We start from the raw sequence: 27177 nt of genomic DNA, 5'->3' as shown, positions 1-27177 counted from the left end.
GTCCTTGAGGTGCCAGTGAAGGTCGCTTGGTGGCTGGTCTGGTCTCAGGGTAGATGCCTGAGGTGGGATAAAGACGAGTCAGACTCGGGGTTCAGTGTCCGTGAGGTGCCAGTGAAGGTCGCCTGGGGGTGGCCTCAGGGTAGAGACATGGGGCTTGGGACGGATGCCCACCCATCTCTGGTGGACACAGTGTCCACCGCTGTGTGACCTGCAGGTTGTGGCCCTTCACCTAGGACCCCTCCCACCCAGATTCACTTTGTCTGATTCCTGGGGGGCTTAGGGGGCTCTGGAGTAAAGACTGCGCCCCCTACCGTCTGCCTGGAACCCCCACTGCCTTCAGAGGAGTCCGTTACTGCCGTCACATCCACTCTGGACCCAACCGGATCCGTCGTGACGTCAGCACCTCTGCCCGTGACCAAGAAGCAAGAAGCCATCATCTCAGAGAAATAGGGTAAAGTGCCCCCCCAAAGTGGGGGGGCGTGGCCCGTTAGGGGACGGGGCCTCCGGGGCCCGACGCTTCCCTTACGCACCGGTGGTGCGCAGGACTGGCCGGGGCTTCCGGCCCCCACACCTCGCGAGGTGTGGGGGGCGGAAGTACTTGGGGAGGAATCGTTGCAGCCGCCGCAGACCGGTGGGGGGCTATTTAAGAGCCCCCCCAAGAAGTCTTGTCCTTCTTCTTCGTCTACGGCGGCCGGGTTCGCACGGAGCCTGATGTTATCCCACCCACCCTCTCCTTGGTTAAGTTGGAATTTTATGTCCTGTAGCAGAAGTTGAGGTATAAAAGTGACTAGAAATAACAGGGGGTCCCCATGGTTGGGGCCCCGGGAGGACACCAGGGATAGGATCCTGAAGTTCTGAGCCAACCGGCGGACGTACACACCAGATCAAGGGGTAAGGGAGTTCAGATCGCTTGGGGGGCCATGGGGCGCCCAGCTCTTGGCCACCCCAGTACACCCCGAGTTTGATTGGTGTTGGAGGGGGGCGGAACCCAGGGCATGAGGACAAGGAACGGCGTAGTCAGGGTAACCGCCCCTCCTTGGGATACAGGTGAGATATGGGTCACCTGTGTGGTCCAATGGTGGTTCAGGACAGGAAGGGATCCTGTCAAAGAAAGATTGATGGTCACTAATTAACTGGATTTGTAATTATTGTGAATATTTGTGCCAGGATCTTTTATGCTTGATTTATGACTGTGTTTGTTTTAAAGAATTAATTGGTGTTTAAATAAAAACTTCTTCCAACAAATTAAGTTTGTCGGTCTGTGTATTGCTGGTGGGGGGGGGGGCGTGGGCTACCTGGAGGCCTCCGGATCCTAACAGGACAACCTGTGCCATGCCATGCTGCCCTCGGCGGGGGCACTGTCCCAGCGCTGATGCCCGCTTCAGCGCTCCTTGTAGTGAAGTATCTATGCTAGCCTCCAGCAGTGCTGGGACAGTGTGCATTACACTGTGCAGTGCAATGCAGTGCAATACTGATGATGGTCGTACACTCCCTGCAGTGAAGTATCAATGTCACTGCGCTGCTCCTGCGGGCTGGGACTGACGCCATTTGTATCTCCTCCGCTGCAGCGCTGCAGTGCCTCCTTGCAGTGCAGTATCTATGTTATCCTCCGGCAGTGCTGGGACAGTGCGCATTACACTGTGCACTGCAATGCAGTGCAATACTGATGCGTGCCGTACACTCCCTGCAGTGAAGTATCAATGTCACTGCGCTGCTCCTGCGGGCTGGGACTGACGCCATTTGTATCTCCTCTGCTGCAGTGCCCCCTTGCAGTGCAGTGTCTATGCTATCCTCCGGCAGTGCTGGGACAGTGTGCATTACACTGTGCAGTGCAATGCAGTGCAATACTGATGCGTGCCGTACACTCCCTGCAGTGAAGTATCAATGTCACTGCGCTGCTCCTGCGGGCTGGGACTGACGCCATTTGTATCTCCTCTTCTGCAGTGCCCCCTTGCAGTGCAGTGTCTATGCTATTCTCCGGCAGTGCTGGGACAGTGTGCATTACACTGTGCAGTGCAATGCAGTGCAATACTGATGAGTGCCGTACACTCCCTGCAGTGAAGTATCAATGTCACTGCGCTGCTCCTGCGGGCTGGGACTGACGCCATTTGTATCTCCTCTGCTGCAGTGCCCCTTGCAGTGCAGTGTCTATGCTATCCTCCGGCAGTGCTGGGACAGTGTGCATTACACTGTGCAGTGCACTGTACTGTGCAATGCTTGCTGTACACTCCCTGCAGTGAAGTATCAATGTCACTGCGCTGCTCCTGCGGGCTGGGACTGACGCCATTTGTATCTCCTCTGCTGCAGTGCCTCCTTGCAGTGCAGTATCTATGCTATCCTCCGGCAGTGCTGGGACAGTGTGCATTACACTGTGCAGTGCACTGTACTGTGCAATGCTTGCTGTACACTCCCTGCAGTGAAGTATCAATGTCACTGCGCTGCTCCTGCGGGCTGGGACTGACGCCATTTGTATCTCCTCTGCTGCAGTGCCCCCTTGCAGTGCAGTGTCTATGCTATCCTCCGGCAGTGCTGGGACAGTGTGCATTACACTGTGCAGTGCAATGCAGTGCAATACTGATGCGTGCCGTACACTCCCTGCAGTGAAGTATCAATGTCACTGCGCTGCTCCTGCGGGCTGGGACTGACGCCATTTGTATGTCCTCTGCTGCAGTGCCCCCTTGCAGTGCAGTGTCTATGCTATCCTCCGGCAGTGCTGGGACAGTGTGCATTACACTGTGCAGTGCAATGCTTGCCATATACTCCCTGCAGTGAAGTATCAATGTCACTGCGCTGTTCCTGCGGGCTGGGACTGACGCCATTTGTATCTCCTCCGCTGCAGCGCTGCAGTGCCCCCTTGCAGTGCAGTGTCTATGCTATCCTCCGGCAGTGCTGGGACAGTGCGCATTACACTGTGCAGTGCATTGCAGTGCAATGCTTGCCGTACACTCCCTGCAGTGAAGTATCAATGGCACTGCGCTGTTCCTGCGGGCTGGGACTGACGCCATTTGTATCTTCTCCTCCGCTGCAGCGCTGCAGTGCCTCCTTCAGTCCCAGGAGGGTGGCCGCCATACCGTTTCCTGCACTGCAGTCTCTCCTTTCCTTCCGTGAAACTTCTATGCTTTGGAGGTGATCGATGCTAGAGACCCCCCTGGGAGGGAGAGAGGCAGCATTCCATGCTTTGGAGGAGATCGATCCTAGAGATCCCTAGGGGGGAGGTGGGGACAGGCCCAGCATTCCATCCTTTGGAGGTGATCGATGCTAGGGATCTTCCTGTGAGGGGCAGGCCCAGCATTCCATGCTTTGGGGGTGATCGATGCTAGAGAACCCTAGGGGGAGGTGGGGACAGGCCCAGCATGTCATGCTTTGGAGGTGATCGATGCTAGAGACCCCCCTGGGAGTGACAGGCCCGGCATTCCATGCTTTGGGGGTGATCGATGCTAGAGAACCTTAGGGGGAGGTGGGGACAGGCGCAGCATTTCATGGTTTGGAGGTGATCGATGCTAGAGACCCCCCTGGGAGGGACAGGCCCAGCATTTCATGCTTTGGAGGTGATCGATGCTAGAGATCCCCTCTTGGGGGGGGTGGGCAGGCACAGCATTTCATGCTTTGGGGGATATCGATGCAGAGATACCCCTGGGAGGGGCAGGCCCAGCATTCTATGCTTTGGAGGTGATCGATGCAGAGATACCCCTGGGAGGGGCAGGCACAGCATTTCATGCTTTGGAGGTGATCGATGCAGAGATACCCCTGGGAGGGGCAGGCCCAGCATTTCATGCTTTGGAGGTGATCGATGCAGAGATACCCCTGGGAGGGGCAGGCCCAGCATTCTATGCTTTGGGGGTGATCGATGGTAGAGACCCCCCTGGGAGGGGCAGGCCCAGCATTCTATGCTTTGGAGGTGATCGATGCAGAGATACCCCTGTGAGGGGCAGGCCCAGCATTTCATGCTTTGGAGGTGATCGATGCAGAGATACCCCTGGGAGGGGCAGGCCCAGCATTCCGTGCTTTGGAGGTGATCGATGCAGAGATACCCCTGGGAGGGGCAGGCCCAGCATTTCATGCTTTGGGGGTGATCGATGCAGAGATACCCCTGGGAGGGGCAGGCCCAGCATTTCATGCTTTGGGGGTGATCGATGCTAGAGATCCCTAGGGGGGAGGTGGGGGCAGGCCCAGCATTTCATGCTTTGGAGGTGATCGATTCTAGAGACCCCCCAGGAGGGACAGACGCAGTATTCCACGAGTTGGAGGAGATAGAACAGTCCTATTTTTATAACTGGGGAGACTCAGGAGTCATAAAGTTACTACTCGTAAGATATCTTTGTGAATAGGAGAGAAAGTGACACTTGAACAGCAGTGTAAGTTTACCTTTGTGAATCAGGCCCTGGGCGTTTGATCCCAGGCTGTACCCTGGCTCTATCAAGAGCAGCTGATGGAAGGCTGGAGACCTCAGAGAAGTGAGTGAGTGTGAAGGTCTCTTCCTGGCAGTCTGTACCACACCGAAGTAGCCTGCAAGCAGCATGTGGTGCTCAAAAAAATCACCAATCAATACACATGTAAATAAACAGATTCCTAAATAAATAGTGCTGTGAGGCTGGACCCCCCACCCTCCTGCATACATTGATTTTTGACGCCTTTTCCCATTATCTAGCCGCTGAATTGGGCACGACGAGGCCGTCACAATAGCTGTCTGATTGTGGAAGGTGCCGCTGACGCCTCGGTCCAGACCACTTATCCCGCCATGATTACCATGCCAAGGACTATTTGGGTTGCAGTCACTTAGTGCTGCTACACCGCACACATCACCCATTCCCGTGCGCGGCGCGCCGCACGCGCTGCGCATTTGCATCAAAATTGCATGTTCTAATCGAGGCTCTCCCTGCGGACCGATCTCCCCTGAAAATGATCCAATTGAAACCTCTGCACCCGTATCTGCCTCCGCTGGTAACGCGGGCGGGAATGGTGATACGCTGCGGCCGCCCTGCAGAGCCGACACCTTCCCCAGGACCAGGGAGGAAGCTGTTCCTCTCCAGGGGGTGCCTTTTTTGACCACTTGCAGCAATAGGCTGTGGACCCCCTCACACTATAAGAAATTTAAACCACAATTATTTAATGGAACTATACAAGGTCATATTCATAACATCATCAATTGTTACGTTACCAGCATTTGTATAGCACATTTCTACTGTTTGCATGCCACATAGCGCCTTGGGAATCTGGGCGCACTTTCCTTGCGCCTCCTTGACTTATGGGGAGCCCAAGCCTCACACTCTAGCCAGATGACTCTAATAGTATGAACTGTCAGGGAGCACTCCTCTGCTTTATAGATAGTAGGAGGACGAGAGACCAGGACCCCGCTCAAGCCTCGCCTGGTGGTGGGAACTCTCTTGCCCTGAGTGCCTGACTCTGTGTGAAACAGGTATCCTGACTTTTTGTTTGGTCCTGGTGTCAGGCTAATCTAGAGTGTGCCTAGAGGCCCAGGCTGTCACCAGGGAGATCAAACTGCACCGCTGTCACCAGGGACAGCCTAGTGCATGGCTGTCAGCAGGGAGAACCTACGGCACAGCTGTCATCAGGGAGAACTTCCTGCAGGGCTGTCACCAGGGGGAACAAACTGCATGGCTGTCACCAGGGAGAGCCTAGTGCATGGCTGTCACCAGGGAGAACCTGCGGCACAGCTGTCATCAGGGAGAACTTCCTGCATGGCTGTCACCAGGGGGAACAAACTGCACGGCTGTCACCAGGGGGAACAAACTGCACGGCTGTCACCAGGGAGAATCTACTGCACGGCTGTCACCAGGGGGAACAAACTGCACAGCTGTCACCAGAGATAGTCTAGTGCATGGCTGTCACCAGGGAGAACCTACGGCACAGGCTAATCTAGAGTGTGCACAGAGGCCCAGGCTGTCACCAGGGAGAGCCTAGTGCATGGCTGTCACCAGGGAGAATCTACTGCATGGTTGTCACCAGGGAGAGCCTAGTGCATGGCTGTCACCAGGGAGAATCTACTGCATGGCTGTCACCAGGGAGAACTTCCTGCATGGCTGTCACCAGGGGGAACAAACTGCACGGCTGTCACCAGGGAGAGCCTAGTGCATGGCTGTCACCAGGGGGAACAAACTGCACGGCTGTCACCAGGGAGAGCCTAGTGCATGGCTGTCACCAGGGGCAACAAACTGCACAGCTGTCACCAGGGGGAGCCTACAGCATGACTGTCACCAGGGAGAATCTACTGCACAGATGTCACCAGAAGTAACAAACTGCACGGCTGTCACCAGAGAGAAAAACTGCACAGCTGTCATCAGGGAGAACCTACAGCATGACTATCACCAGGGAGAACAACTGCACGGCTGTCACCAGAGATAGTCTAGTGCACGGCTGTCACCAGGGAGAACCTAGTGCACGGCTGTCACCAGGGAGAACCTACGGCACAGGCTAATCTAGAGTGTGCACAGAGGCCCAGGCTGTCACCAGGGAGAATCTGCAGCACGGCTGTCACCAGGGAGAACCTCCGGCACAGCTGTCACCAGGGAGAATCTACAGCATGACTGTCACCAGGGAGAATCTGCAGCATGGCTGTCACCAGGGGGAAGAAACTGCACAGCTGTCACCAGGGAGAACCTGCAGCATGAGTGTCACCAGGGAGAATCTGCAGCACGGCTGTCACCAGGGAGATCAAACTGTACGGCTGTCACCAGAGATAGTCTAGTGCACAGCTGTCACCAGGGAGAACCTACGGCACAACTGTCATCAGGGAGAACTTCCTGCATGGCTGTCACCAGGGGGAACAAACTGCACGGCTGTCACCAGGGAGAATTTCCTGCATGGCTGTCACCAGGGGGAACAAACTGCACAGCTGTCATCAGGGAGAACTTCCTGCATGGCTGTCACCAGGGGGAACAAACTGCACGGCTGTCACCAGGGAGAATCTACTGCACGGCTGTCACCAGGAAGAAGAAGCTGCATGGCTGTCACCAGGGAGAGCCTAGTGCATGGCTGTCACCAGGGAGAACCTACGGCACAGCTGTCACCAGGGAGAGCCTAGTGCATGGCTGTCACCAGGAAGAAGAAGCTGCACAGCTGTCACCAGGGAGAACCTACAGCATGACTGTCACCAGGGAGAATCTACTGCACAGATGTCACCAGAAGGAACAAACTGCACAGCTGTCCTCGGGGAGAACCTACAGCATGAGTGTCACCAGGGAGAAGAAGCTGCAGGGCTGTCACCAGGGAGAGCCCAGGCAATGATTGTCACCAGGGAGGATCTAAAGCACAGGTGTCACCAGGGAGAGCCTACTGCACGGATGTCACGAGAAGGAACAAACTGCAGGGCTGTTTCCAGGGAGAGCCCACTGCATGGTTGTCACCTGGGAGAAGATTTTACTGCATGACTGTGCCTAAGGACAGGACCCTGCAGAACCCTGAACTGAGTGCATTTCCTGCAGATAACGTAGCAGGTGCAGACGTGAAGTGGGAGGCGGTGAGAAGGGGGTGCAGGAGTTGTGAGACTTCCGGACTAAGGATGAGCCTGGGCCCTGCCCCCTCTGCTCACACCTGGAGTCTGCTCTGCTTGTGTTCTGGTCACTACCAGAGCACTACTGGGAGCAGGAACTGTGTAAGATGGATAACAACCCCCACGCGATCCCGCTCATCAGTGACGTGAACAGTATGTCAAGGCCTGTGCATGATGGCAATGCTCCTCGCCCCGGGCAGCTCGTGTGCATGAGCGCTGTAGAGTTCACTCCCCTTTGCTGTGCAACAATCCGAGTGAATGACGTCATTTCCCATTTGTACTTAAGTAATTCAAACTATCACCAGCCCTCAGATTCCAGGGCACGAGTCAAGGTGGGCGCGGGTGGCGGAGTCCCCCACTATTCTAAAAGGGTGGGACCGACCCGGGTAGCATGAGACCCAGGGATGAGTTTGTCTGCCACCTTGTGCCCGCATGGTACTTCTTTTCCTGTGCTTGGCATCTCATGTGCTTGTGATGACACCTCAGGGCCTTCTCATCCCAAAGGGGCCTCCTTTATCTGTGGGAATTGCTTCATCAGGCCCCCCTAGCTGCACCCTCATACCCTTTTCCTGGAGTAACAAGCCTGGGCAGTGCCAATAGGTCTGGCTTTAAATGAATTATCTAAGCATTCCCATCTCAAGTGTGGGCCCCTGAAAATTCAAGCTTAGGCAGCTGCATACATAAAGCAAGCATTGGCAAAGCCAATAGGATTCGCTTTTGCAAGAGCTATTGGCAATGTGCTTTAGCCGCATGGCTGCTGCTCAGCACGGGTAAAAGTTAGTTGTGTAGAGGAGAGTGGCGCAGTGTCGTAGAGTGGAATGGCGAATAGCGGAATAGAGTGGCGTAGAGTGAAGTGGCAGAGTGTTTTGTGTATTGGAGCAGCACAGTGTGGACAGAGAGTTCACTGGACTGCTAGAGTGCATTGGCACAGAGTGTTGTAGAGTACAGTGGCATTGAGTGCATTGGCATAGACTGCAGTGGTGCCACTACAAGTAGATTAGAGTGGCATGCAGTGGATTGGGGTAGTGTGCTGGGGCGTAGAGTTGAGTGTTACAGAGTAAAGTGCATTGGTGTAGAGTGTACTGGTATGGAGTGCAGTGACATAGACTTCAGTGTTACAGAGTGACGTAGAGTGCAGTGGCATAGAGTGGAGTTGTGCAGAGTAGACTGGTCTGGCCTAGACTGGAGTGGTGCAGAGTGCAGTGGTGAAGACTGCAGTGGTGTAGAGTAGTGAAGAGTGCACTGGCATATAGTACAGTGGTAGAGGGTAGAGAGAGGCGTGAAGTGGTATAGACAGCAGTGGCGTAGAGGGCAGTTGTGCACAGCAGATTGGTGTGGCCTAGACTGGAGCAGTGCAGAGTGCAGTGGTGAAGACTGCAGTGGTGTAGAGTAGTGAAGAGCGCACTGGCATATGGTACAGTGGTAGAGGGTAGAGAGAGGCGTGAAGTGGCAGAGAGTGCAGTGGCATCCAGTGGAGTGGTGCAGAGTGTATTGGAGTGGCACAGATCAGAGTATTCTTGGTGTGGTAGTGCATTGCCATTACAGACAACACATTTTCAATTGAAATGACCATTACATCTGCACAGACATACAGCTTTACTAATAAAACTATACAGTGCACAGACTAAAATGTGTGGATATTGTATCGCCTAGTTTAATGAATCATTTTGATCATATTAAAGTATTTGTTTCCAACACACTTCAAAAATAACAAAAAATTTGCTTTGTTTGTGCGCTCATATTCCTGATATTTTATGTTGTTGTATGCTAGAAAAAACTCTTTCCTACCTCCAGTATCCAGCAAGATTGTCCCATAAATCCTCTCACTTTGAAGTCAGTGAAAGAAAAGTACACAAGTACCCTAGGAAGACAGTGTCTGACATTTGAGCTCCTGAATGTGCAGTGAATGTAATGAGATAAGAACAAGACTTAAAGGCCTGTGAATAGAAAGTGAGTTTATGGAAGGATACAGAAAACACAACTGGAGGGATGAACTGAACCTGGAGAGCCTAAAGCAAATAAAGCCAGAAAATGTAAAGCCAGAAAGTGTGAATTATAAACCACAAAGGCATTGATAATCAATGAGTGGAATGCTTTGCTAGGTCACCTTTCTGAAAGCACCCAAGATGTCTTTACCAAACCAGACAGCTGCGCTGTTTGGTAGGCTGCGACCTAGTGATCACAGCTGCATCATGGGCAAGCACTTTTTTGTGGAAGAACATACATTTTGCCCAATGAAAAAATTTGTTCCTGGTTCCAAACTTGGGAGTGGAGCCAAAGCCCCTCTCTAGTGATGCTCGCATAATTGTCTGGCAATTTCTGTGCTGTTAAGTCAGACCATAAAAAGATGGTCCATTCGGTTCAACTTCTTTAGTAACAGGAGATAGAAATGTTATTCTTTGATGTTCAGGAGGTTATTTGGCGTGCAATACATCAAAGGTGAATACAGACCCACCAGGTTTAGTGGTTACTCGCTCTGTGCAGCATAGGGCTACTCTTACATCCCCGCACATGAGGCGGCAAGTGCCAGGACCATCCACACAGGGCAGGGTGGCCTTAGGATGTCTGTTGACTCTGCGTTAAAGGATTAATGCTTTCTGCAGAAGCTGTGCATGCTCATGTGGCCTACATACCCACCACAGGCCATGGGCCAGGTGGCCCCTCTCAGGCCGCAGGGTGACCGGCTGGACCAAGGGAGGGCGGCCGGAAAAAAATCTACTTGACTGAAAAGGCTATGACTGTAAAGTTAGACAAACCCACTTGTTTGGGGGAGGCAGAGTAGGCAGCCTTACACCAGTGCTTAATTTGAGCCGTGGTTTCCGGTGCGGGGCACTTATTTTTTAGGCCCGGCAGTTAATTTTCTGCCGCAAACATTTACTGTGAGCAAAAGACACATATGGGAAAGACGGAGGATGAGAAAAACGAGAAAGCGACACAAAGGGGAAAAGCAGAAACCTGCAAGAGTGAGCTGAAGGGGCAGGGAGTGGCTGTAAGTGGATTAAAGAGGCCTGAGATGCCTTCAGGATTACTGCCTCAGTATTCGGTGCTCCCACATTTAATTGCAGCAGCTGCGTGTTTAACAGGAGTGCTGAGGGAACCGGCCCATTTTTATTTACAAATTAAGCCCTGCGTTCAACCCCTCTTCACATGACCCTCCCTACAAACTAGGGGTACTTCACCACTCGTGTGTGCGTGCTCTACTGAGAAGCACCACTCAGATTTAGGGGGGACGGGGTCAAGTCTTGACAAAGTACACACACTGTATGAGGGAGTGCCAGGATGCAGCCTCGCCCCTTTGGGGTGTCGGTAAAGAGGTCTGTACTCCATAACTACAGATCAGCTGTCAGCACTGGTTGCAGCAGGAGCTCGGTACAGGAATGTTAGCCACCCATGTTAAAAGGAGTACCATTCTTGGAGGTGGGGGTGCTCTCACCCCAGGGGTTGGGAGGGACAGAAGCATGACGCTGCGCACCTGCCTGAGGGCTCCTCGCGTGAGTCACCTGGGCAGGAAACATGCGGAGTCCCCCCGAATGATGAAAGGAGGAGCGGGCGGCTCGTGGCTAGGGCACCAGGGTGTTTCCACCCTACAATTCGGAAGTCCATGAAATAACCAGTGATTGGGAGTCTGACACAGACCGTCGAAGTGTCTCTGTACCCCTGGGGTTTCCACTTTCCAAGTAACAATGGAACCAAAGTGCACATAACGACTCAAAGCCGCAGCATCCGGGCGCCTCGTGACCCGGGCGATGATTCCTCGCTAATTGGTGACAGAGACATTAAAATAGGAATTTGCACGTTTGTTTCAGATTAAACGGCTCCTCTTGATAAACACTGAATATTTATGGTAGCTGTGTTGATGAAAACTGGTGCCCATAAAAATAATTGTAGTAAACACCATGTCATTAAGGCAGCAATGAAAACTGTTTACTGCCGAGTGGGCTCGGCGCTTCGGCGGATCCGCGCTGTGATTATTCACATTCCGTGTCCTGGGGCAGGACTGAGCTCTCAGGGAGAGATCTCTGCAAAAAGACAAACAATCATTCTGCAGCGATGAGTTCAGCTCATAGTCTAAGCCGCTGCTGGGGGGGTGGGAACTGCTGAGGGGTGACACAAGCCCCCTGAAGGAGAGCAGGCACTGCTGAGGGGAGAGAATAGAGCTGCTGAGGGGAGAGTCAAACTCTCGGAAGGAGAGCAGACCTGCTGAGGGGAGAGACTAGTGCTGCTGAGAGGAGAGACAAACCCTCTGAAGGAGAGCAGGACTGCTGAGGGGAGAGACAAACCCTCTGAAGGAGAGCAGGCACTGCTGAGGGGAGAGAATAGAGCTGCTGAGGGGAGAGTCAAACTCTCGGAAGGAGAGCAGACCTGCTGAGGGGAGAGACTAGTGCTGCTGAGAGGAGAGACAAACCCTCTGAAGGAGAGCAGGACTGCTGAGGGGTGACACAAGCCCCCTGAAGGAGAGCAGGCACTGCTGAGGGGGGACACAAACCCTCTGAAGGGGAGCAGAACTGCTGAGGGGAGAGACAAACCCCTCTGAAGGAGAGCAGAACTGCTGAGGGGCGAGACTAGAGCTGCAGAGAGGAGAGACAAACCCTCTGAAGGGAAGCAGAACTGCTGAGGGGGGACACAAAACCTCTGAAGAAGAGCAGAACTGCTGAGGAGAGAGACTAGTGCTGCTGAGGGGGGACACAAACTCTCTGAAGGAGAGCAGAACTGCTGAGGGGGGACACAAAGCCTCTGAAGGAGAGCAGAACTGCTGGGGGGGACGGACACAAAACCTCTGAAGGAGAGCAGAACTGCTGAGAGGAGAGACTAGAGCTGCTGAGGGGAGAGACAAACTCTCGGAAGGAGAGCAGAACTGCTGAGGGGGGACACAAAACCTCTGAAGGAGAGCAGAACTGCTGAGGGGGGACACAAGCCCCCTGAAGGAGAGCAGGCACTGCTGGGGGGGGGGGGGGGCACAAACCCTCTGAAGGAGAGCAGAGCTGCTGAGGGGAGAGACAAACTCTCTGAAGGAGAGCAGAACTGCTGAGGGGGGACAGAAAACCTCTGAAGGAGAGCAGAACTGCTGAGGGGAGAGACTACAGCTGCTGAGGGGAGAGACAAACCCCTGTGAAGGAGAGCAGGCACTGCTGAAGTGCGAGACTAGAGCTGCTAAGAGGAGAGCAGTAACTGCTGAGGGGAGAGAGTGAGCTGCTAAAAAAACAAGAACTGCTGAGGGGAGAGACAAACTCTCTGAAGGAGAGCAGAACTGCTGAGGGGGGGGGGACACAAAACCTCTGAAGGAGAGCAGAACTGCTGAAGGGGGACACAAACCCTCTGAAGGGGAGCAGGAACTGCTGAGGGGGGACACAAAACCTCTGAAGGAGAGCAGGCACTGCTGAGGGGGGACAGAAAACCTCTGAAGAAGAGTAGACACTGCTGAGGGGAGGGACTAGAGCTGCTAAGAGAAGAGCAGTAACTGCTGAGGGGAGAGAGTGAGCTGCTAAAAAAACAATAACTGCTGAGGGGAGAGACTGAACTGCTAACAGGAGAGCATGGCTGATGAAGGAGAGACTGAACTGCTAACAGGAGAGCATGGCTGCTGAAGGAGAGACTGAACTGCTAACAACAGAGCATGAACTGCTGTGGAATAGACTGAACTAAAAGGAGAAAAGGAACTGCTGCAGGGAAAGTCAGAACTGATAAAAAGAAAGCAGGAACTGCTGAGGGGAGAGACAACCCCTCTGAAGGAGAGCAGGAACTGCTGAAGTGGGAGATTGCCCTGATAACAAAAGAACAGGACCTGCTGAGAGGGAAACTGACCTGATAAGAAGAGATCAGGAACTGCTGAGGATGGAGACTGACCGACTAAGAAGAGAGCATGGACTACTGAGGGTAGAGTCTGACCTGCTAACAAGAGAGCAGGAACTACTGGGGGGTAGGGGTGGAGGGGGTGGGTGCTGACCTGATAACTAGGGAGAAGGCACTGCTGAGAGTGGGGGGTGGGGACGGGACTGACCTCGTGGCAACTGAACAGGAACTTTTTCCTTCAACTTACGACCCACAATCAGTGGCAGCATCTGCTAGTAGTGAGTCAGGAGTGAGTGTCTTGTTAGGATTGAGTCTCTGTCTACGACTGTGAACCTAATCTTCCTCCTAGGACCTGACAGATCTGTGCAGACCAACCTTTAGGGAAGGCAGAAGCCCCCCCCCCCCAGCCTTTGGCCTCGTGGATGGAGGGTGTCCGGTGGCCCCGCAGCCGACCAAGGTACCCCAGGAGGAGGGGTGGGGGCGTGACGATAGATGAATACCCCCACACAAGAAGGAAGAGAGGGGGTCAGAAGAGGACCCCCCCAGATATGTGGAGGGGCATGGATTGAAAGGCCTCCCGTCACAAGACAATAAATGTCTGGCGCTGGAATCACCGCCCCCCCGGGGGCCTGCGCGGCCGCCCAATCTCATCCTGTTTGAACAGTTTGATGAAGTCGGGGCCGATGGGTATCCGAGCATTTTGTTTAATTTATAAATGGATTTTCGTCTAATACTTAAATTATCGCCGTGCCAGCATAATGCAAGGGGGGGTTGGGGGCGGGGGGGGGGAGGGGTGTGCGTGCCCAGGGCGCGAAGACAGGGCTGGAGTGGCAATGAGTGGGGGAGGGGCGATCTCTGGGGGTGCCAGAGGGGCAGGAGGTGTCTACCCCCCCCTTTTCCCTCCCTCTGGCTCTTCACAACTATCCTCATTAAATTCAGTAGGTGGAAAGGGTAATTTCAGGGGAGCGGCATGGGGGGTGTGAGCCATGAGCGTCAATTCACCAAAATGCCAGGGGTAACGGAAGTGACATCACACGCTCTTTAACCTTCAATGTCACTCACACACATGCTTACACATAAACACATTCACACTTACACACACTGTCTCTCACGCACACACACACCCTGAAGCACACACAACAAGCATTTAAAAGCATGTTTCACTGGCTGCCGGGGAGGGCACGGTCCAGCTAATTGTATTTTTATTAAACTAATAGGGAATATTGAAACGTGATTTACTACTAGTATAATCAGAAAAATGAGGGCCACTGCCAATGTGTTCCTGGCACTGATGTTGGCACCTCTGAAGCCAGGGGTCTCATCTGGGACCCCTGGCGACCCCTAAATGACATCCATGGTGTGAACTTCAGACTTCCCAACAATCGCACTGGCACATAATGTTAAAATACATTATATTTTTATAAGACGAGCAGAGAGTATGAGAGAGGTGTAAGGGGCAGTGGAAAGGGAGAAAAAGTCATTGGTAGGAAGTGGGAGAAACACGTTATTTTGTTAATTAACCAACATTTTTAAGTCTAATTCAAACAGAGACGGAGAGTGCGTGTCTTTTTGTCTGTGTGTGTAACAATTCCTGGTGAAATCCGACAGACACTTCACTGTACCTAATTGAAAGCAAACCAACTATTTATCACAAAGTACATTTATAAGGGGAGTGTAAAACCCCAAACATACCCCCACCCCTCTGAATCTACACCCCTGGGTAAATTAATGGAAATACGTGGCACTAAGGATACTGTTTATAGTCCTAAATTCTTTCAGTGTGTTCTGCAAAATGAAACCAGGAGGCCCCCCACACGCCAGGAGGCCCCAACCACACCAGGAGGCCCACCCATACCAGAAGGCCCCGCCCACACCAGGAGGCCACACCCACACCAGGAGGCCCCGCCCACACCAGAAGGACCCACCCATACCAGAAGGCCCTTCCCACACCAGGAGACCCCACCCACACCAGAAGGCCCAGCCCACACAAGGAGGCCCCACCCACACCACGAGGCCACACCCGCACCAGGAGGATCCACCCACACCAGGAGGCCCTGCCCACACCAGGGACATGTGCACGGACTTGGGGGTGAAAGTCGGGAGAGGAATGACATGTTACTGGAGAATTGTGGCCCCAGCCTGTTACTCCATGGTCCCCTAGGGGTACACCCATTCATTCGTCACTGGCCTGTGACTTTCATCCTCCTCCTCATCCTCTAAAGAGACGCCTAGATGCCGGGGGTACCTTTTTGTGGGGAGAGGGGGTGCCAATAATGTTATTACTTCGAAGCCATAATGAGTAGAAAAGTACAAGTGGCATGCAAAAAAACACAAGTGTAGCCAATGTGCCATGCCCAATCAGCAGAGAAGTGGTAAGGGTGTGGTATGTAACGGATGGTGCATTTGGGAGCACTGGTGAGGTAGTGCACTATCATTAGCAGTTGAAATGGCCACTAAATTTGCATAGGTAAAACTATAAAGCGTAAAAATGGTAATTTGTGGAAAACAGATTTTAGTGCATTTTATCATTTACACGTCACCAAGTAAAGCGTCTTGGATCGTTTTGATCCAACTAAAAAGTTTGTTGCAATCACACATCAGAATTACAAAAAGAGTGCGTCACTTGTGCTTTCCTAATTGCTGATAGAATTTGAAATATGTGTATAGCTTATTTACTAATATTGTTGTGTGTAAGAAAACAACTGACATCCTACGGCCTTTCCATTGGCTTCCTGCACCCCAGCAGCACTGTCACCTTGGTCACTTTTACAAAATACTCTCACTCTGTCTTCAGAGAAATAACACCATACTCCAGTTTCAGAATAAGCAGCAATTTGTAAGAAGACATAGCCTGACATTTGACCTTTGTCTTTGGACACACAGCAAATGTGACAAGATATAAACAGCATTAAAAAGGAATCTTTATTTCTCATTTAGCTTCTAAACTCCAGCATGATTATTTCTGGGGGTGCTGCAGCCCCAGCCCAGCACCCCAGCTTCCAGCACCTATGCTTGATGGTTGTCCCCTCTGAGATGTGTAGGTTATTTCCAAAACTTAACACTGAGGTAGCTGTCACCTCCGAGATTTTTGGCATCTTCTTACAGCAAGGATCTGGAGTGGTCATCGTCTCGATGGTCCATTCAAGATTCTTGGAGATGATGGCTGCTGTGGTGTTTCCTCCCACAATTTCACATCGTCTTCAAGTCAATGTTCAGGATGGTTCCTGTCACCCATGATTTGTACCATCTTCCTACCCCGAAGGTTGGAGAGGTTTTCTCCTCCGTGGAGCTTCTCCAGTGAATATAATGTTAAGTGGTGTTTTCTTTTAAGTTGTGTGGCATCTCCCTGAAGCTACAGACTGGAGGTTGGAGTGGTTGCCACCTCCATGCTACGTAATATATTTGCAAAGATGATGCCCGCAGCAGTTTTTGAAATGTCTGATCTTCCCGCAGTTAATGGCAGAGATGCTTTGTGTTCTTGATACTATCCAGCACCTTCCCACTGCCCAGGACTGGAGTAGATGCCTTCTCTGAAGTTCCTCTAGGTGAACGGAGCCTGCACTGAGATTTCGGTGTTGGGAAAGCAGAGCCCCGATGAGGTCTATTCGACTGGCCTCAAAGCCTATGGAATGGGGCCTCAGCGTATCTACTCACTCCCAAGTGTATCAAGTCCAAGCTGTGGTCAAGGATGTAAACCTCAAGCTCTGCTTATCAGAAGAAAATCCTGCTGCTTCAGAGTGAGTAGAGCCTTGATGATGCAACATTTATCACACTGGGCTTCAAAAGACACTCATTGACTGGCCGCAAGGACTACAGAACCAGGAGAGCTCTGGAGAGACTTTTTCGACAGGCCACAAGGACTACCGAACCAGGAGAGCTCTGGAAGAGACTCGTCAAGAGGCCGCAAGCACTACTGAACCAAGAGAGCTCCGGAAGAGACTCGTCAAGAGGCCGCAAGCACTACTGAACCAAGAGAGCTCCGAAAGAGACTCGTCAAGAGGCCGCAAGCACTACTGAACCAAGAGAGCTCCGAAGAGAGACTCATTAAGAGGCTGCACGCACTACTGAACCTAGAGAGCTCTGGAAGAGACTCGTCAAGAGGCCGCAAGCACTACTGAACCAAGAGAGCTCCGGAAGAGAGACTCATTAAGAGGCTGCACGCACTACTGAACCTAGAGAGCTCCGAAGAGAGACTCATTTAAGAGGCTGCACGCACTACTGAACCTAGAGAGCTCCGGAAGAGACTCGTCAAGAGGCCGCAAGCACTACTGAACTAAGAGAGCTCTGGAAGAGACTCGTCAAGAGGCCGCAAGCACTACTGAAACAAGAGAGCTCCGAGGAGAGATTCATTAAGAGGCTGCAAGCACTACTGAACCAAGAGAGCTCCGAAGAGAGACTCATTTAAGAGGCTGCACGCACTACTGAACCTAGAGAGCTCTGGAAGAGACTTGTCAAGAGGCTGCAAGCACTACTAAACCAGGAGAGCTCTGGAAGAGACTCGTCAAGAGGCCGCAAGCACTACTGAACCAAGAGAGCTCCGGAAGAGACTTGTCAAGAGGCCGCAAGCACTACTGAACCAAGAGAGCTCTGGAAGAGACTCGTCAAGAGGCCGCAAGCACTACTGAACCTAGAGAGCTCTGGAAGAGACTTGTCAAGAGGCTGCAAGCACTACTGATCCAAGAGAGCTCTGGAAGAGACTCGTCAAGAGGCCGCAAGCACCACTGAACCAAGAAAGCTCCGGAAGAGAGACTCATTAAGAGGCCACAAGCACTACTGAACCAAGAGAGCTCTGGAAGAGACTCGTCAAGAGGCCGCAAGCACTACTGAACCAAGAGAGCTCCGAAGAGAGACTCATTAAGAGGCTGCACGCACTACTGAACCTAGAGAGCTCCGAAGAGAGACTCATTTAAGAGGCTGCACGCACTACTGAACCAAGAGAGCTCTGGAAGAGACTTGTCAAGAGGCTGCAAGCACTACTGAACCAAGAGAGCTCTGGAAGAGACTCGTCAAGAGGCCGCAAGCACTGCTGAACCAAGAGAGCTCCGGAAGAGAGACTCATTAAGAGGCCGCAAGCACTACTGAACCAAGAGAGCTCCGAAGAGAGACTCATTAAGAGGCTGCATGCACTACTGAACCTAGAGAGCTCTGGAAGAGACTCATCAAGAGGCCGCAAGCACTACTGAGCCTAGAGAGCTCTGGAAGAGACTCATCAAGAGGCCGCAAACACTACTGAACCAAGAGAGCTCCGAAGAGAGACTCATTAAGAGGCTGCACGCACTACTGAACCAAGAGAGCTACGGAAGAGACTCATTGGCAAGCCGCCAGGACTAAGGAACCAGGAGAGCTCTGGAAGAGACTACTCAATGGGTCACAAGGACTACCGAATCAAGGGAGCTCTGGAAGAGACTAAACTACAAGCCACAATGACTAGCAAACCAAGAGGCCTCTGGAAAAGACTAATCTACAGGCCACAAGGACTAACAAACCAAGAGAGCTGTGGAAGAGACTTATCGACAGGCCACAAGGACTAACGAACGAGGAGAGTTCTGCTCTGGAGGAGGCTACGCAACAGCTTGCAAGGACTACCGAATCAAGAGAGCTCTGGAAGAGACTAAACAACAAGCCACCATGACTGCCAAACCAAGAGGCCTCTTGAAGAACCTCCTTGACAGTTCAATGGACCTCCAGACCAAGAGAGCTCCAGAAGAGACTCATTGACAGTCCTCAAGGACTAACAAGCCAAGAGAGCTGTGGAAGAGACTTCTTGACAAGCCACAAGGACTACCTGACCAAGAGAGCTCTTGAAAAGACTTATCAGGACGCCGCAAGGACTAACAAACCAAGAGAGTTCTGGAAGAGACTCATTGGCAGGCTGCAAGGACTAACGAACCAAGAGAGCTCTACTCTGGAAGAGACTAGTCAACAGGTCACAAGGATTACCGAATCAAGAGAGCTCTGGAAGAGACTAAACAACAAGCCACAACAACTGCCAAACCAAGAGGCCTCTGGAAGAAACTCATCAACAGGCTGGTGGACAACCAGACCAAGAGAGCTCCAGAAGGGACTCATTGACAGGCCACAAGGACTACCAGACAAAGCGAGCACTGGAGTAGACTCATCAACCGGCCACAAGGACTAACAAACCAGGAGAGCTCTGGAAGAAACTCATCAACAGGCTGCAAGGACTAAAGAACCAGGAGAGCTCTGGAAGAAACTCATCGACAGGTCACAAGAACTACCAAATCACGAGAGCTTTGGAAGAAACTCATCGACAGGCTGCAATGACTATTGAACCAGGAAAGCTCTGCAAGAAACTCATCGACAGGCTGCAATGACTAACATACTAGGAGAGCTCTGGAAGAGACTTGTCAATAGAATACATCAACTACAGACCAGGATTGCTCTGGATGAGAATTATCAAGAGCTCTGTAAGAGAGTTATCAAAGGACACAAGGACTACTGAACCAGGAGAGCCCTGGAAGAGCCTCCTGTATTGGCCGCAAGGACAACGAAACCAAAAGAGCTCTAGAAAAGACTCATAAAGAGCTCTGGAAGAGGCTTAATGATAGGCCGCAAGGACATCGCCCATGGCCAGCGCCTTGAGACCGTTACGGGTGATAAGCCGTGCTATATAAATCTACATTTCATGGGAAGGGGAATTAGCTCACATAGTAGAGCGCGCGCTTAGTATACGACAGACAGTAAATCTTAAGTGATGTGATAGACTACAGTGAAGCTCAAGTGATGTCACCGGAGAGCGACGCTTGAATGACATCACAGACTAGAGTGAAGTTCAAGTGATGTCACAGGCAGAGACACTTGAATGAAATCACAGACTAGAGTGAAGCTCAAGTGATGTCACAGGAGAGCGACGCTTGACTGACATCACAGACTAGAGTGAAGCTCGACAGACACCCTAGTCACAAAGTTCATGATGGTGGTCTATGATGTCACCTAGTGACCCTTGATGAAAACCTGCCCCCATGATTTGACTACTACCATGCATGTTTTTACGGGGCACACGGCTCCTGTAGATGATGAACAGTTCATATAGCATTTGTGGCAGCTAAATTCTGCTTAATTTAGAGCTCTCAGTAATGTAAAGGTTCAGGGTTTTCGAATGCATAGCAGCGAAGAATGTCCATTGACGACCATGCCAGGAGTAACAGAAGTGACATCACATGCCCTTTGAACTTCAGTTTCACTCACACACACATGCATACACATAAACACATTTACACATACTCTCTCTCTCTGAGGTAAACACACACTCACCTGCAAGCACATAAACATACATTTAAAACCATGTTTTTACATACTCCAGCTGCTAGGAAAAGTCATATTCCAGCTAATAGTACTCCATTTTTTATTACAGAAACTGTATTCACAATTAGTGTAATACAAAATGGACGTCAGTTAGGGCTCCACTCTTTTTTCACCTTTAGTGTAATAAAAACAATGAGATGAAAAAAACGAGAGAAAACAAAGAGTGGAGCCCTACAGGGGGTCCGTGAGATGACTGCCCCAGTGTCCCTGGGACTGATATTGGTACCTCTGAGGCCAGGGGTCTCAAGGCAGAAGACAGGAGTCCCAGCTGGGACTCCTGGTGACCCCTAGATGGCGTCCAAGGTAGCTCCTCAAACTATTAACAATGTTTTCACAATTACATTTGGATTTGTGGCATAATCTCTTAAAAAACAGAATTGGCAAGATTCTTTCCAGCAAAAGGAAAATGTTTTGAGCAAACAGGAGAACTTAGTGTCCCATAACAGCTTGTTATCAAGGTTATTTAGGATTTAGTGTCACAGAAGTACCTAGCTTGACTGAAGAAAATCGATAAACTTTGACACTTGTCAAATATGTTAACTTAAATGTGCAGAATCAAAAATAGGCAGCGTCAAAAAGTTTATTCGCCATCTTCAAAAAACTTGTGTAGAAGAATTCTTAAAATAATGAATGGTGAGGTGAAGTCATTCGAACATTTACAAGCCCTCACAGTTCATTTTTAAAAAGTAAGTAAACGAATAAACAGAAAATCTGCCACAAACATACTTGATACCCCTCCAGCAGACATCACTCCCCACTGCGCCAACCATCCGCCCCTCCCCACCTCCACACCCACCTGGTTCTGGCGTCTCCGACTGCGAGGAGGAAGAGGCGGAGCTGGCCCCGTCCTCGGCCACGCCCTGCGACAGGAGGCCCCGCCCTGGTGGAAGTTTCATGCCCAGCTGCTCCGCCATCTCCACGTGGTCTCCGGGGTGCACGTAGTCGAAGACGCTGCTGCCTGTTAGCTCTACCTATGGACAAAGGAGGGAAAGGCAGTGTTACCATGGGGGCGGGTAGGTACAGTCGGCAGGCGCACGCGCACAATCTGGCCTGCGGACAGAGTCCAGAGCAGCCCTGCTAGCAATGAAGGTGGGGGGTGGGGGGAGTCACCCTAACAGCACACTTCAGCAAGCATTACCCCCAACAGTAAGGACCTGATTTAGAACTCAGTGGACGTGTTACCCCATCAGAACAGTGACAGATATCTCATCCATTGAAATCTAAATCCCAGTTAGAAGAGCAGGTTATTGTAGTGGTTGAAGTGAGCAGCATCTATCAGCAACATCGCCAAACTTCTCTAATTTTACAGTAACAGTTCCCATACTTTTGTTAAAAAAACATGCTGGTCCAGGACTGTTTTTTTTTACCCTCAGCGTTGCACACCTGAGCATGGGAGTTCCCATAGTATTTGTATGCACTTCAACCTCTGGTTATTGCACATGTGGGAGCGAACCGCTTCTCCAACCTGCAAGTCAGGATTAAAAATGCAAACCTTTCATCCTTCCAAAGCGGAGGCAAATATAACCGCACTTTTTATCCGGTTCTCACAGGTGGGATTATACATGCCCACACACACACACATGCACACTAGGGGGACCGGACCTTCTGATGTACAGGTCCTCACAAGGATAGTGTTTGACTAGGCCCGACAGGGTTTACCCACGCTATGAGGACCTCACAGGTGGGTTATACATGCCCACACACACATGCACACTACGGGGACCGGACCTTCTGATGTACAGGTCCTCACAAGGATAGTGTTTGACTAGGCCCGACAGGCTATACCCACGCTACGAGGACCTCACAGGTGGGTTATACATGCACACACACACGCACACTACGGGGACCGGACCTAATGCTTAGAGGTTCTTCCGTGAAAAGGCCTCTTACTGTTGGTCTTTTGCCTCCCAAGCTGGGATCGAGACACGTGTCCCCGGACTCCAGGGGTGCTGAGAGTCCTGCCTCTCCCCCTCCCCTTATAAATGATTGAGTCCTGTTCTCACACATGCAGAACTGACTGGTTCATGAATATTTATCCATGGACAGTTGGCGGTCATGGTCGAGATGACACGAGTTTGTCAGCAGGTGGTTTCTTATTCTGCAGCTCGAACGGAAGCCGAGGAGTTCAGGCTCTGTGTGCGCGCGTACACGCGTGTTTAGGGGAGCGCGCACGTACGCCACGGTGTTTATTCGTGCACTCCAGGTCTGTCCTTCTTTCCCATTATCTTGTTTTGTCTCTTCCCCTTTCTATTGTCTGACTCTTTGCTGTTCTTTCCCTTTCAGCCCTGTCTCCTCCTGTGGTGGTCACTGCTCTTGGGGCCTCTGCAGGCATCTGGAAGTTTCCATCAGTGCAACTCAGAACACTGTCAGACAATCTACCCTCAAAAATGGACCCAACCCCACCTGCTCCAGTGCATAACATGCTAGTGCATTCTGAGTACCTTCTTTCGTTGATTTTCAGACAAACCCTCATTGTTTGCACTGAAATCTAATTAACTCTCTGCTCCCGACAGCAGCTTCTAATCTCTAAACCCCTCCCCAGAAGCTGGTAACCAGCCCGATTACTGACCGGTAATCTTCATTACTCTCACTCCCTCCCATCCTCGTCACAGGCGTTACTGCCTGAGATCAGTGCATCGAATGGGCAGGTTCTGTCTGCTACTGAGTACCTGCACTTTAATTTGAAGGGGAGGGTACCTGCACTTCTGGTGCAGTGGATGAGTATCAGTACTTTTCAGGAGCAAACAGGTACTCTAAATAGCGAGTACATGCGCTTCTATATTTCCATTCCAAGCACTGCTTGAGATGGCCGCCACCCTGAGACTGTAACAGAGCAGGGGACCCTACAAATGCAAGCCCCACCCACCCTGGGTGCCACAAGGGGCCGGCACATCCTGGCTCCTGCTCTACAGAGGGCCGGAGGGTGAGATGTAGTGACTGTGACGAGCTGAAGTAAGAGCAATGCACATTACAGGTAAGTAATCAGACCTTGCCTCATTGTCCTGTGTTCTAACCACAGTCACTACTATTTCAGGAATACCGAAGCTGCAATCCTTTGACAAATTAAGGAAAAAGGGTGAGATGTAAGAAGCCTTTTAGAAGTCGCAAAAGGTCTGATTCGCAGAATCCGGTCGTTTGCGACTGCTGAAAAGCATTTTTGTATGTGTCAAGGCCAAACTGCGATTCGGAAACCTGTTACCGAATCACACTTTGGCTTTGTGATTCAGTATTAGGAAGGGGCGTGTTTAGGGCGTCCCTTCCTAATACCGAATCACAGTTGTGTGTTTGAATGTTTTGCAACCGAAATGTAGTCGTAAATCATTCGCAGTTTACCACCTATTTCAAATTGGTGGTAACCCATTATCAAAGGAGAAGGGGTCTCCAAGGGATCACTTCTCCCTTGTGAATGTTTGTGAGAACATTTTTCCAGAGCAGGCAGTGGTCCTACTGTGTCATGAATACTAAAAACAGCAGTAAATTGTCCATATTGGGGGGTGTCCTGAAATACAAACAGAGCTTCTTGAATGAGCCCACAAGAGGGCAGCGTTGCACCAAATTACACCCAGCAGAACCTCTGCCAACAAAGATCTTAACCCAGGCTCATGTGGTTCGTCTAGAGTCAGTAACCTTAGGGCTGCAAGGTGCCTCCAAACCGTAGCGGTTGCTGATTTGGTTTCAGCTGTATTTTTGGCTTGAACCCCCACTTCCTTTGGGTTGTTGGTCCATTTCACATCTTTCTGAATGTTTCTGCTTTGTCAAGTGAACAGCAGCCCGGTGCTGCCTTCACCAGGGGGCACAATGAAAGGTCAGGAGGGCCGCATGCGCCCCCCGGCCCTACTTTGAGCATCCATGGTCTAGTCGGTTAAACAGATCTCCATAGGACCCCCAGACTGCGGCCTTTCACCCCCTGAGAGCTGCAGTTTCCCTTCAGAGCCGTCTCTTTCTCTCGCTCGTCAGCAGCCTCTAGTCCTCAGAATCAAAACTCATCATGGAGTCACCCGGGGAGGGGGAGGAGGGTGTATGTGGGGGGGGGGGGGGGGGCGTACATGGAAGTTCCTGCACATCACATACATCCCGACATGTCCCCTGTGAGCGGCGGATACACTACAGCCTAATTAAATATTTTTTAACGAGATGAGTAATTTTTGCCAAGGGGCAGATTCGGGGTAAAAATTAATATGAGATCAGAGACGCTGCTCCCAGCGCAGATTCTATAAATTAATGACTGCGCTGTCTGATGAAAGGCGGCGCCCGGAATCAGAATGAGGGATTGATGTGAAGAGCCGGACCTCGGAGAGGAGGGGCGAGAGGTGAGGGGCAGCCCCTCAGAGCAGGAGTGGGGGGACAGCCCCTCAGATTAGGAGTGGAGGGACATGCCCTCAGGTCAGGAGTGGAGAGGCAGCCCCTCAGGTCAGGAGTGGTGAGACAGACCCTCAGATCAGGAGTGGAGGGGACAGCCCCTCAGGTCAGGAGTGGAGGGACATGCCCGCAGATCAGGAGTAGAGGGACTTCCCCTCAGAGCAGGAGCGAGGGGACAACCCCTCAGATCAGGAGTGGAGGGACAGATTAGGAGTGGAGGGACATGCCCTCAGGTCAGGAGTGGAGAGGCAGCCCCTCAGGTCAGGAGTGGTGAGACAGACCCTCAGATCAGGAGTGGAGGGGACAGCCCCTCAGGTCAGGAGTGGAGGGACATGCCCGCAGATTAGGAGTAGAGGGACTTCCCCTCAGAGAAGGAGCGAGGGGACAACCCCTCAGATCAGGAGTGGAGGGACAGATCAGGAGTGGAGGGACATGCCCGCAGATCAGGAGTAGAGGGGCAATCCCCTCAGAGCAGGAGCGAGGAGACAGCCCCTCAGATCAGGAGTGGAGTGACAGCCCCTCAGATCAGGAGTGCAGAGGCGAAAGGTGAAGCCACCGCCTCAAATCAGGGCCGGGGAGATGAGAGGTGAGGCTAGTCTCTCAGATCAGGACAGGAGTGGAGAGAACGAGCCCACACTGGGGGAGTAATCCAAGAGCCCGGAAGTGTTTTCGTCTATTTGGAAAGAGTTAAAAGGGGGTTCAGTCGGCTCCAATACCTTTCGATCCCTCATCGAGGGGAAGCAATGTGCAAATCAAAGCCCAAAACTGATTGGTTCAGGCATATGTCAACCAAGAAGGGGGCTCAAGAGTAGACTCTTGTCATCCCTTGCACAGGAGATTTGCACCTGAGCAGAAGCAAACTCCTCTCTTTACGTACAGTCCATCTTCGTGGGGGGGGGGGGTGTACAATGGGACCGGTGACCGCCTGAGCAGGTTCTTCTCCCCCCATAGATCTAGGCCTCCCTCCAGCAGACATTGCAGCAGATAGTTCAGAGCTTTGGGTGCTGGCTGTGGTCTTGGGAAGGTGGATGGACTTTCTTTTTCAGGACCCAAAGGACTCCTTTACACCTGTGCTCTGATCTTCTAGTGTTGAGGATCTTATGGGCGCTGCAGGAGGACTAGGCAGACATTCTTCCAGTAGTGCCATCCTGGAGGCACCATCCGTGGTCCCCCCTTCCCCTCCGGGTGTCAGTTGAGCCACCGTAGGGGATTCACTGTGTCCTATCCATTGACGGCCAACCCTCTTCAAGCATCCCTGGGTGTCTCCAGCTGGAGGTTTGGCACTAGAGAGGGGACCTCAGTGAGCCCGGTATATTCGCGGAGGTGGCAGAATTGATAGAGCGGTGTAGACCTCCTCCCACTCTAAAGTCTTATTCTAGGCTTTGGAGGGCCTTTGAAAGGTGGTGTGTAAACAGAGACATGAGCCCAGTTTCTAGTGATCTGCATCAGTCTTACAATTCTCAAGGGACGGTTTTCTACTGGGCCACGCGGTGTCCACCTTGAGAGTCCGGTAGGTGGCTGTAGGAGCAGAAAGTTTCTTCTGAAGAGCCCAGGGATTTAATCCCCAGTTCCCCCTTAGGAGCGGCCACTGGTATTAGAGGTCCTTCCAACAGCCCTGTGTGAGCTAATGAGGTCTGTAGGCCTAAAGTGTGCCTCTTACAAAGTATTGTTTGTGGCTGAAATATCTTCTGGTTGAAGAATGGGAGAACTCGGGACCTCTTAAATCACAGCCACCTCTAATTATTTCTCAAGACAAAATAAGGTTGAGACCTAGTCCTTATTCTGCTCCAACGGGCCCTACTATAGTTTATTGTTCAAGAGACCTTATGCTTCCGGGGCTTGCACATCGTTCTCTTCTCTGGAGGAGAATTTGTTGCGCACCTTAGATATTGGGAGAGGAGTGGAGATTTATTTGGAGAGATCGTAACCTTTTAGAAAGGTTCCTCTGGGAAAGGTGTGAGACCCTCAGGGTTGACATTAAGTAGGTGGCTGAAGCCAAACATTGTATTGTCAGGTGGAAGTCAAGGTGGGGTCCCTGTCCCCTCAAGTCACGGGTGGGTCACCCCAAGGAGTGGCGGCCATTTTTGAAGGGGCCTCAATGACTGATATATGCAATGCTGCCATGTGGGCTATCCCTCATACCGCATGAAGCACCATGAACTGTAACGGGCTGTGTGTTGCCTTCATTCATT

The 27177-nt window shown here is 51.7% G+C and overlaps 1 protein-coding gene across 1 annotated transcript in view; it reads right to left on the bottom strand.

Annotated features, from left to right (window-relative positions):
- Window positions 1-27177, bottom strand: part of NPAS3 (neuronal PAS domain protein 3) — a 1356068-nt gene that overhangs the window by 216962 nt on the left and 1111929 nt on the right. The window contains exon 5 of the mRNA XM_069209098.1: window positions 21423-21597. Coding sequence (XP_069065199.1) covers window positions 21423-21597 — 175 coding nt within the window. The remainder of the gene's footprint in view (window positions 1-21422; window positions 21598-27177) is intronic.

This window comes from Pleurodeles waltl, chromosome 9, assembly GCF_031143425.1.
Source record: "Pleurodeles waltl isolate 20211129_DDA chromosome 9, aPleWal1.hap1.20221129, whole genome shotgun sequence".
Classification (NCBI taxonomy): Eukaryota; Metazoa; Chordata; class Amphibia; order Caudata; family Salamandridae; genus Pleurodeles; species Pleurodeles waltl.
Note: the sequence above shows the minus strand (reverse complement) of the source record. Positions and strands in the feature narration are given on the sequence as shown.